The sequence below is a fragment of the Oenanthe melanoleuca genome, chromosome 20 (genome assembly GCF_029582105.1).
Source record: "Oenanthe melanoleuca isolate GR-GAL-2019-014 chromosome 20, OMel1.0, whole genome shotgun sequence".
NCBI classification, from domain to species: domain Eukaryota; kingdom Metazoa; phylum Chordata; class Aves; order Passeriformes; family Muscicapidae; genus Oenanthe; species Oenanthe melanoleuca.
Window position 1 is genome coordinate 2,163,069 of NC_079353.1, and position 12,527 is coordinate 2,175,595.

Below are 12,527 nucleotides of genomic sequence, written 5' to 3' on the forward strand. Positions count from 1 at the left end.
AGTTACAATGACAACAATTTTAATATTGAAAATATCACCATATTGAGGAATCTCAAACATTTCTTTAAAATTCCCTCTGAAAAAAATGACTTTACAGGTCTCACACGAGACAAACACTTCAGATTTTCCCTCCATCACCAGCCTGGACCCTCCTGCTCCATCAGCTCCGAGAACTCGTCAGGAAACAACACTTGGGAATTAATTTCACTGTGAAAATTCAGAATGAATCAAGTGCTGCTTGCACAGGAGACTGACTCAGTTTTGTGCTAGTCACTGTTCCATCAGTGACCTGCTGAAGGACTGGATGTTTATTAAATTTGGGGATTTTGATGGGCAGCTGGAATGAACTGTGAGGGGGATTCAAATTCCAAACAACCTTGACAAATGAGAGCAGCAATAATCTATAATTCAGCAAGCAGAGGAGGAAAAAAAATCTGGATGTTCAGCAGGAGCTGCCAGCTTCACAAGCTCTGGCTGAGGAATGTATTTTTTGCAGAAAAAGGCCAGAAGTTTGAGCAGCTTGCAAAGTGACAGCAGTTCCCAACATGGTGCTGCTGCAATAAAAGGGATTTTCCCTGGGGGAGATCCCAGACAGCAGCAAAACTCTGAAATAAGAGTGCCCAGCACTGACAAAGGGCTCTGCTGGAATGAGAGGAGATGTCCAGTCCTCCAGAAAAGAGCTGGATGATGAGAGGAATCAGCTCAGGGTGATGAGAGGAATCAGCTCAGGATGATGAGAGGAATCAGCTCAGGATGATGAGAGAGATCAGCTCAGGATAATACAAGGAATCAGCTCAGGATGATGAGAGGAATCAGCTCAGGATAAGGAGAGGAATCAGCTCAGGATAATGAGAGGAATCAGCTCAGGATGATGAGAGGGATCAGCTCAGGATGATACAAGGAATCAGCTCAGGATAAGGAGAGGAATCAGCTCAGGATAAGGAGAGGAATCAGCTCAGGATAGTGAGAGGGATCAGCTCAGGATAATACAAGGAATCAGCTCAGGATAATAAAAGGAATCAGCTCAGGATGATGAGAGGAATCAGCTCAGGATAATAAAAGGAATGAGCTCAGGATAACGAGAGGAATCAGCTCAGGATAAAGAGAAGAATCAGCTCAGGATAACGAGAGGAATCAGCTCAGGATGACGAGAGGAATCAGCTCAGGATAAGGAGAGGAATCAGCTCAGGATGATGAGAGGGATCAGCTCAGGATGATGAGAGGAATCAGCTCAGGATGATGAGAGGAATCAGAGCTTTGGAAAAATGGGATTTCCAAGGGAAGCACTGGGATTTCAGGGGATTTTGGGGATTTCACAGGCTGCAGGTTCATGAACAGCTGCTGCCAAAAGGGAGGAGCAGGAGCAGCTCCCTGTGTGCTGGGGTAAGAGAAATGTGAGAGAAATCACAGCAAAACAGGTTCTGATGAAATGTTTGGAAAATAGAAGGAGAACACTGAGCCATCCAGGGAAAATTATGGAATCTCCCACCAGTAACCATTGTTAAGAAGAATTAAACAAATGCTTTGGGCCATATCTAACCTTGGTTTGCACTTTAATTCAGCCCAAGCCTGCAAAGAACTGAGAGTTCCACTGATTTTCCAGGGGAAAGGGGCAGGCAGAGATTGAAAAATTTTGGAAAACCCCATCCAGCCCATGAGCTTTTACTTCCAAGGCAGAGATGCTCCCTGGAAATCTCCTTCAGGCACCTTGTGCCTCCAGAACCAGCCTCATCACACAGTCTATGGCCTAAATAATTTAAATTATACTTGATTTCAAAGCAATACCTAAGTGTGAACTTACCCAGCAATCTCTTGGTGTGCTGAGGTAAAGTTTAAATGCTCTGCTACAAAATGGACTGAAATGAAATTAAATAAAATAAAGAAGGTGGCTCATATAGGAGCATTTCATTCTGTGCCTTTAGTGATGGTAATTAAAATAATCCACAGTGATAAGAAGTATCAAGGATTATCATATTTGCTTATTAATGGGAGAGTCAAACTAATTCTGTGAAGAAACAAAGATTTCTGGGCTATTTAACAGTGACATCTAATTATTTTGGAGAAAAACAAGCATCCTTCTGCTCACAGCCTCCCAATCTCATCTTGTGCCCTCGTGTCTTGTAAAACAAAAATTCATTCCAAGCCAGACTTGGGCTGCTGAAATTATTAAATGCTGAGCAAGAGATTTCATTCTGCTGGAGGTTTATTAAATCACATTAACACCTGCTAAGCAAAAGGAGAAGTGCAAAGGAGAGGAAGCAGCACTGGCTTCATGCACCTTTAACTGAGATCCAGGGTCCCCACGAGTTTCATGTTAATTAGCTGGAACATTTAATGAACAAACCCTTCATTATGTTCTAATCAAAACATGTCTGACCTGACTTTTCCTTTCCCCAGGATTCTGGGTTGTTAATAAACCATCCTAGCAAAATACTGAGCGAAATTCCTCCTAAACTCCAACAGATTTAGCAGGATGTGATCCTTGTCTGTATAAATGGTTTTATTCTATTCTGAATTCTTGCCTATAAAAACACACCAGGTTTTCCAAACAGGCAGATTCCTCAGGATCAGCTACTGGGATATCTATTTAAGATGGGTCTTAAAGTCAGAAAATAATTTCTATTCCAAGAAAAAAATAAAATAAAATAAAATAAAATAAAATAAAATAAAATAAAATAAAATAAAATAAAATAAAATAAAATAAAATAAAATAAAATAAAATAAAATAAAATAAAATAAAATAAAATAAAATGGCTTTGGAATATTCATTGTGCTTCCATTTTCAGGAATTTGGGCAGTACTGAGAATGAAACAGGAGCTCCAAATGGCTCAGGAGGAGGAAATTTAACTGAGGGATTTCAGCCCTGTCTGGGTGATGAGGAGGACACAGCTCAGGATGTCCCTCAGGCCACCAGAGCTGCTGCCAAGGCTGGGAGCACATTCAGGAACATATCAGAAAATATGGAACCATTTGGCCTCATTTGAATGGAATTGATCCCTTGGTAAGTGCAGAGTGAAAATCCACTCTGAGCTACCTTAGAAAAGGGAAATAAAAAAAAAATAAAAAAAAAAGGAAAAAGAATCAATCACCTAAGAGAGGTGGCCTTTAAGAAAAAGTCTGATGAAAATTGTAGGGGAAATCCGTGGGGATAAAGTTCTTTAAAGCAGCTGATTAAAGAAAAGCAGGGTGGAAATGTCTGACCTGCCACCATGATCTCCTCAGCTCTCATTCAGAAAGCCTCAGGAAGACATGAAGTCAGCTTTTAAAAGCAGTTCACCAGAAGTTTAAAACTCCTTTTTTCAGGCACAGTTTTGCTCTGTGGGTATTTTGGTGCAAGCTGAGCTCTGAGCTCTGCTTTGCTGCAGGTTTGGGGGTGAAAGTCACTGAGAAGTGGCACCATCTGCCTGTGGTTTCCTGTTTGCAGCTTCTCATTCATTTAAACCCTCTCTGGTGGCAAACTTTGGTTTGTCCCACACCTGTGCTTCGTCCTCCCCAGCAGTGCAAGGGGGAGGATGAGAAACTCGTGAGCTGTGTGTCTGTGCCAAGCCAAAAACACCCGAGCCACGGGCAGCAGGGAAAGGGAAAACACTCCCAGGGCTGGGGCTGTGCCCTCCCAGCCCCTCTGGCATCAGCTCCAAAGAGATCTCAGCACCCAGCATCTCCTGAAAACATCCCAGCATCTCCTAAAAACATCCCAGCATCTCCTGACAGCACCCAGCATCTCCTGAAAACATCCCAGCATCTCCTGAAAACACTCAGCATCTCCTAAAAACACCCAGCATCTCCTAAAAACATCCCAGCATCTCCTGAAAACATCCCAGCATCTCCTGAAAACATCCCAGCATCTCCTGAAAACACTCAGCATCTCCTAAAAACATCCCAGCATCTCCTGAAAACATCCCAGCATCTCCTGAAAACATCCCAGCATCTCCTGAAAACATCCCAGCATCTCCTAAAAACATCCCAGCATCTCCTGACAGCACCCAGCATCTCCTGAAAACATCCCAGCATCTCCTGAAAACACTCAGCATCTCCTAAAAACACCCAGCATCTCCTAAAAACATCCCAGCATCTCCTGAAAACATCCCAGCATCTCCTGAAAACATCCCAGCATCTCCTGAAAACACTCAGCATCTCCTAAAAACATCCCAGCATCTCCTGAAAACATCCCAGCATCTCCTAAAAACATCCCAGCATCTCCTGACAGCACCCAGCATCTCCTGAAAACATCCCAGCATCTCCTGAAAACATCTCAGCATCTCCTGAAAACATCCCAGCATCTCCTGACAGCACCCAGCATCTCCTGAAAACACCTCAGCATCTCCTGAAAACACTCAGCATCTCCTAAAAACGTCCCAGCATCTCCTGAAAACACTCAGCATCTCCTGAAAACACCTCAGCATCTCCTGAAAACATCCCAGCATCTCCTGAAAACACTCAGCATCTCCTGAAAACATCCCAGCATCTCCTGAAAACATCCCAGCATCTCCTGAAAACACTCAGCATCTCCTGAAAACACCCAGCATCTCCTGAAAACATCCCAGCATCTCCTGAAAACATCCCAGCATCTCCTGACAGCACCCAGCATCTCCTGAAAACATCCCAGCATCTCCTGAAAACATCCCAGCATCTCCTGAAAACATCTCAGCATCTCCTGACAGCACCCAGCATCTCCTGAAAACATCCCAGCATCTCCTGAAAACATCTCAGCATCTCCTGAAAACATCCCAGCATCTCCTGAAAACATCTCAGCATCTCCTGAAAACATCCCAGCATCTCCTGAAAACATCCCAGCATCTCCTGAAAACATCCCAGCATCTCCTGAAAACATCCCAGCATCTCCTGAAAACACTCAGCATCTCCTAAAAACACTCAGCATCTCCAAAAAACATCTCAGCATCTCCCCACAGCACCCAGCATCTCCTAAAAACATCCCAGCATCTCCTGAAAACATCCCAGCATCTCCTGACAGCACCCAGCATCTCCTGAAAACATCCCAGCATCTCCTGAAAACATCCCAGCATCTCCTGAAAACATCCCAGCATCTCCTGAAAACATCCCAGCATCTCCTAAAAACATCCCAGCATCTCCTGAAAACATCTCAGCATCTCCTGAAAACATCCCAGCATCTCCTGAAAACATCCCAGCATCTCCTGAAAACATCCCAGCATCTCCTGAAAACATCTCAGCATCTCCTGAAAACATCTCAGCATCTCCTAAAAACACTCAGCATCTCCTAAAAACGTCCCAGCATCTCCTGAAAACACTCAGCATCTCCTGAAAACACCTCAGCATCTCCTGAAAACATCCCAGCATCTCCTGAAAACATCTCAGCATCTCCTGAAAACATCCCAGCATCTCCTGAAAACACTCAGCATCTCCTGAAAACATCCCAGCATCTCCTGAAAACATCTCAGCATCTCCTGAAAACATCCCAGCATCTCCTGAAAACATCCCAGCATCTCCTGAAAACACTCAGCATCTCCTAAAAACACTCAGCATCTCCAAAAAACATCTCAGCATCTCCCCACAGCACCCAGCATCTCCTAAAAACATCTCAGCATCTCCTGAAAACATCTCAGCATCTCCTGAAAACATCCCAGCATCTCCTGAAAACATCTCAGCATCTCCTGAAAACATCCCAGCATCTCCTGAAAACATCCCAGCATCTCCTGAAAACATCCCAGCATCTCCTGAAAACATCCCAGCATCTCCTGAAAACATCTCAGCATCTCCTGACAGCCCCTCAGCATCTCCTGACAGCGCTGCCAGGTGGGGGCTGCAGTTTTATTTCACTCCAGGTGGAGCAGTTGATGTCAGTGAAGCTCAAGGATTCAGTGTTTGTGTCACCTTTCCCAGGGGGCAGGAGCTGTGTGCAGGTATCCACAGCAGCCCCTGTGCCAAGCCAAAGACCAGTAAATGGGTTTTCCTCTGGGCTTTTCCTGAGCCTGGCCTAGCAAATCTCTCACCTTGAAGAACAAGGGGATCCCAGCAGGGCTGGATCCTCCCCAGCCCTCACTCTGCCAGCCAAGAGAGCTCAGACCCTGCACAGACACAATCCTGCTTTTCCCTGGTTGTTCTTTCACCTAATTGCTCTTTTCCCTGGTTGTTCTTTTCCCTAATTTCTCTTTTCCCTGGTTGTTCTTTCCCCCAGTTGTTATTTTCCCCAGTTTCTCTTTTCCCTCTGCCAATCCCATCAGCTGTCCCAGTCAGAGAGGAGCTGCCCATTACTCAATTCCCCAGGTTCCAGACTCCCAAATGTGCAAACACTGACACAATCAGGGTGCTCCCAGTATGTATATGTGGGTTTATCTGTGTATATCTGATGTATATCCCATCCTGCCTTATCAATCACCTCAGATTCCAGCAGGATCATCAAAAGACTGCTTTTGCCTCTAATATAAAGCACTTTTTCTCCCCTCCAATTACCTTATGGAAATTTTTAGCACAGATAATAGAAAGTGTTAATAAATCCTCTCTAGCCTGGCAAGGCAAAGACTGATTGTCTCTCCTTGTATCAGGAAAACTTTGCACGTTTCAAGTTTCTCAGGAATAAAGCACAGAAGAATAATGTCTCCTACACACCTTGTGCAAACACTCTCTGATATATTAGAGCAGGCTGAGCTCATATCACATAATAGTCCATTACATCAAAAACTACTGTAAATTCCTCCCCAGTAAAGCACAAAGTCATTCCCAGTTTCTGATAAACCATCTCCAGCTAGGCACAACAAGCAGCACTTCCACACCAGCCAGAACAATTTCTGCCTTTACCTGTGAGAAAGCATCTGCTGTTCTTGTATTATCCATGTCTGGGGAGATTCTGTCTGTTTCATCAGTATCCTACAGGGTGGCAAAGAGCAGTTTATTCATGAATCACACCTGCTTCCCCACAGCATGCTGCTCCTTCTCTCTCTGCCTCTCTCTCTTATGAAATCTTCCAGCCAATGGCTTTTATTAAGTGTTACTTCCTTTTATGCTGAGAACTGAAAGAAACAATAATGGTGCTTTGCTTCCTTATGGCAGCTCTGTGGAAAGACCCAAAAAAAATGTAGAAGTTGTTTGCTTTCCCTGAACTGATATTTACGTTCCAGTGACTTCCTGAAATCACCGAGCCCTGAATACTGAAATTATTATTTATTGCTATTTATTATGATTTATTACATTGCATCTGCCTGAACACCCAACATGTGTTAGCTCCCAAATAAATTCCATGCTGAATGTAAGGAAGTTTGCCTGAGGAGCTACAAACACAGTTTTCAATGTTCCCAGCAGTGTTTTTATGCACAGCAGCAATTTTAACACATCTCCAGACTCCAGCATGAATATCTGCATAATGGATGGCAGCACCAAGGCACCTGCAGCTCAATGCACAAAATTCCTCTCAGGATAAACAGCAGTTTAAACTTCTTTTTGCTGTCTGTACTGGAGGGGGAAATTGTGATTAGGGGAGGGAATTACCCTCTAAAAAGCATTTCTGAAATCCAGCAGCCCTGACAGAAATTGTTCACACACACCTTGGCTTCCCCACCTTCATGTGGTGACTCCTTCAACATCACAAACCTGAGTCAGAGCCAGGCTGGAGACTGAAGGTTCTGAAGAGACACAGCTGGAAGGTGAACTCTTCACATTTTGAATTTTTTTTTCCTCCCCCAAGCAGAGACAGAGGGGAAAATCAAAAGCTGAGAAATATCACCTGCACAGCAGAGTCTTTAAGAAGCAACAGGAATTGAAAACACTTGGGGTTGGTGACGGGTCTCCTTCCTCTGCTGCTCTAAAAGCAGCTTTTGAGCAGAAACAGGGCAGGAAGTGGAGATGGGGCAGGACAGGTGTCCCTGGATCACTGAGCCCACAGGCACAAATCCCACCCTGGAGCAAGGAGTGGGAGAGAAAGGATTAGCAGTGAACTCTCCCAGGTCACTCAAGGCACTGGAAATTAAATGGAAGGTCAATATATGCTGATTTAAACAGGGTTTGAAGTGATTAAAAGTAAGTCTGGTGGAGTGTTAGCTTAACACAGCCAATAGTGTAAAAGGGCCTGACTAAATCCTAAAGAAATATTTAATAAAGGATTATCTCCCTCAGTCCTGACTGCTCCATGTCCAGCATGACAGATGGAAATTTTTAAACTAGAAAGAGGATTCATGGGAAACACATTTCTTTGACAGCTATCTGAAGCCATTTGGTTAAAATAAAACAGCAACTAATTCACTCAGAATCACATTTCTAGTGCTGGCCTCAGCCCTTGAGGAACGATTTCACATTAAAGAATGCCAAGGAACTTTTTGTGACAGGATTACACAGCACAGAGCATTCCAGAGGGGGGAAATTCCAGGTTTCTCTCAGGGAGGCTCTGCAGGGATGGGAGAGCATCCTTCCCCCTCTGCTGCTGGAGAGCAGCACGTTCTGCAGGGCAGAGTTAATCAGAATGGACTAATTGCTGCTCCAAACACTGTCAATTAATCTGAAGCTGTTAATTACCCCTTCCTTTAATAAAGGCTCTGGTGTAATTTCCTTTTCTTTGCTCCCTGTGAATCGATCCCAGCATGTGCCAGAAGCACTTGCTGCAGCAAACACAGGGAAAATTCCCTGCTGGAATTCCCAGCCTGAAGTGGGGATGGGAATTCTGGTGGGAAGGGCTGGGATCAACATGGAAAAACAGGAACTCTGTGTGCATTGACTGGTTTGGAGCAGCAGTGCCAGTTTTGCTGTGCAGAAACATCAGCTCTGCTCAGCCTGGCCTGGGACACTCCCCACAGCTGCTCTGGCAGCTGGGCCAGGCTCTCCCCACCCTCACAGGAGGAATTTCATCCCAATTTCCAGCAAATCCTGCCCTCTGGCAGTTTGAAGCCATTCCTGTGCCCTGTCCTTCCATCTCTTGTATCTCCTTCCATCTCTCTCCCCATTTTCCTGCAGCTCCTCCAGGCTCAATGGGGTCACCCCAAATCTTCTCCAGGCTGAACAATCCAAATCATCTCCTTAAACCTTATATTTTTTTTTAGGCTAAAACCACTGGATTCTCTAGATTTACTCAGATTGATCCTGAACACCTTTGCCCAAACTCCCTTCCAGCCACCAGGTGTGTTTCCATTCCAGCTGCTGGTTATCACAGCCCTGCCAGGGACTTCACAGGCCAGAACCCAAATTCTTTTTGTGGCAGTTAAAGAAAAAAAAAAAAAAACAACCTAAACCTACGAGCAGTATGTTTTCAGCCAACCTGAATATGTGTTTAATGGGCAAAAATCTCTTTATAATTTCATTAAAGAATTTTCCCAAACTTTTTCATACCTAGGAAAAGAACATCGTGAAATAAGTTATTTCAGGTTAAAAAATGAGAGCTGAATGAAATTATTCTTTAAATTAAAAAAATAAGTATATAAATAAATAAGTACAGCATGAACTTCACAGACACATTTTTGCCTCTCATTGAAGCATGACTGTCCCAGCAGGGCTGGAATGTTCTGACAAAATATTTCAGAGCTGGAAAACAAAAACTTGCTTCACCTGAAAATTGCTGCCTAAACCTGTTTTATAAAAGGGCTCTTTCTTCTTTTTTTTTTTTTTTTTTTTTTTGGTGGGGGGGATTGGGGTTGGGGGGTTTTTTTGGTTTTGTTTTTTTTCCCTTTTTTTTTTTTTTTTTTTTTTTTGGTTTTTTTTTTTTTTTTTTTTTTGTTTTTTTGGGTTTTTTTCTGTGGAAATGGTGCTGATACAGAGAGGAAGCCAGATCTCCTCGTGACTTCATGGGGGTTTGACCTCAGCATTCCTCTCCATTTTCTTGGAGATTCCAACAAGATTTGAACAAAACCCAACCAGACATGTTAGGAAAAAAAAAAAAAAAAAAAAAAAAAAAAAAAAAAAACCTGTTCCAGGAGCTTTTGGTTTTTCTGTTTCCTCAGTGCTGATCTAGAACAGAAATTGATGTCATTGCAAATTCCATTTGGCCTGATTTTGATTCTGGTTTTAAGCAAGGAAAATATTGATGCTCAACAGTTTGTGCTACACTGAATTGGAAAATGCATTAAATGCAAAGAGGGAAAAAGAGAGAGGGAAGTATGAGAACAGAAGATGAGTAATTTAAAATTAAAACTTCTGTGAAACTAAATCCAGGTCGAGGGTGACATCTAGTGATGCTCAGCACAAATTCTGTTCATTTTTGCAGCAGCCTCACTTATGAAGGAAATTTAAATTTTCACCAGATACTCCATAAAATAAATATTTCCCCATAAAATGTGAACTTATTTTTTTGATGGGGTAATACAAGTTAATTTTTAAATTAATTCTGTATTTTGAATGCATAATGGGAGAATCCATAAAAAGAAAAAAAATAATGGTGGGAATTGGAGGTAGAGAAAATACATCTGCTCATTACAATGAAGAAATTGGACACAAGGTCTGATTGATGGAAGTGTCATTTTTGGCATCTTTTCTTATTCACTTTTTTGTACAATACATCTGCAAAGCACAGTGGCAGCTTGATACATAAATAAATCAAATCAGTAATTAGCAATGGAGCTATTAGTAATTCCCTTGATTGATGAACTGCTCAGCTGCTGAATTTTGAGCAATAAAAATGTTTCCAGCAGTTCTCTGCCTTTGACAGTAGTTCATGGCCAGCACCAAGGAAAGGAACAGCCCACATGTTTCCAAAAATAACAATTCTTCATCTGCCTGAGCAATTTCCTTCGAGCTCCTCACTGTGTGCAACAAACAGCAATCAAGGAAATCACGGAATCACAGAATGACCAGGGTTGAAAAAGGAATTTAAAAAGGAATTTAAAGCTCATCTCATTCCATCCCCTGCCATGGGGCACCTTCCACCATCCCAGGCTGCTCCAAGCCCTCTCCAACCTGGCCTTGAACAATTCCAGGAAAATTTATTTAAAATTTATTTTTCATTAATTTTTCCACTGCTTAAAGCTCATTTCATGCAGAAGTCTCCCCCTGTGAATCTCCCTGGTGATCTCACCTTGTTAATTCTGATGCTGCAGCTCCAAGCCATGAGTGAAACCCACATTATTGCAGCTCCCAGGGGAAGTGACAGCCCCACAGATCTGCTCCTCTGTGACACAAGGTGGCACCAGAAACTGCCTCAATTTCAGAATATAAAAGGTGAGCCATAAAGCAAAAACTTTGAGGAGTTTGTGGGTTTAAATGAGAGGAGTCAGAAAAGCACGGACTGTGCCAGGGAACAGCTCCTGGGAAACAGCAGGGGCAAGCAGCAAGGCTGAGAGGTCTGGAACAGGAACTGGAACTGGCTGTGGGATCAAAGAGAGAGCAGAAACAATCCTGAGGGAAGCTGGATCACCTTCTGGAAGCTGGGAAGCAGCAGCACCCTTTAATCGTGTGCAGAATCCATGGCCCAGGGTGGTGTTTTCCTCCTGGAACCAGCTCCAGGACCTTCTCCTGCAACCTCCTTTGGAAACTTCAATCCTTCCATCATTAAAAACGGATATTCTGGTTTTGGCAAACCAAATATTAAAATGTTTTTTAAAAACGACAAAATAGTTAAAAATATGACAGAGGTTGCAGCAGCTGCCTCCTCACCTTCTCCTTATTTTTCTGGTCTTGAGAGCACAGACTGGGGCAGCTCTGGTCCAGTGCCTGACTCTGTTTTCAGTCTTGGGCAGGAAGATGAAAAAAAAAAAAAGGGAATAAAGATGAGAAGAAAGATGAGAAAAAAAAATGAGAATAAAGATGAAAATAAAACAAGGGTTCCCCACACAGACAGTTTCCCAGGTCAGTGCTGTCACTGGGGCTCCTCATTCATCTGTGCCCTGCACAGGGAATTAATTCTTTTGCTGGCCACAGTCAGGAGTGCTGCAAACACAAAGTCCAAGCACTCCCCAAAATCCCCAGAACTAAATTGAGGAGGAGAAAAACCCAACCCTGTAATTAAGATAAATAAATGATGTCCCCTGGGTTCAAATCTCAGCTCTGCACAGTGCTAAAAGCACTGAGTATTTGATGCTCTGACTCTTAATTAGCCAGGGAAGAACAATAACCCAGGAGGGGGTGAATTCACAGCAGGGACAGGTCCCTGCCAGCACAGACTCTCTCCTTCCACCTTTCAAACTGGCATGGCTCAAATAGAGGAAATTAGTGATACTATCTCCATATATTGTATCTAGAAACATATATCTATCTATATCTATATCATCTATATCTATCTATATCTATATCTACATCTATATCTATATCTATATCTATATCTATATCTATATCTATATCTATATCTATATCTATATCTATATATCTATATCTATCTATATATATAGCTATATATCTATATCTATATCTATAATCTATATCTATATCTACATCATCTTTATCTATATCTGTATCTATATATCTATATCTATATCTATATCTATATCTATATCTATATCTATATCTATATCTATATCATCTATCTATATATATGTCTATATCTATATTTATATTTGTATCTCTATCTCTCTCTATCTCTATATCTATATCTATATCTATATCTATATCTATATCTATATCTATATCTATATCTATATCT

General features: G+C 42.4%; 1 protein-coding gene across 1 annotated transcript in view; it reads right to left on the reverse strand.

Moving 5' to 3' along the window:
* Positions 1-7,021, reverse strand: part of LOC130261473 (uncharacterized) — a 33,287-nt gene extending 26,266 nt beyond the window's left edge. Inside the window, exon 1 of the mRNA XM_056507761.1 lies at positions 6,776-7,021. Within this exon, the coding sequence (XP_056363736.1) occupies positions 6,776-6,811 (36 nt within the window). The 5' untranslated portion in view covers positions 6,812-7,021. The remainder of the gene's footprint in view (positions 1-6,775) is intronic.
* Positions 7,022-12,527: the final 5,506 nt, after the last annotated feature.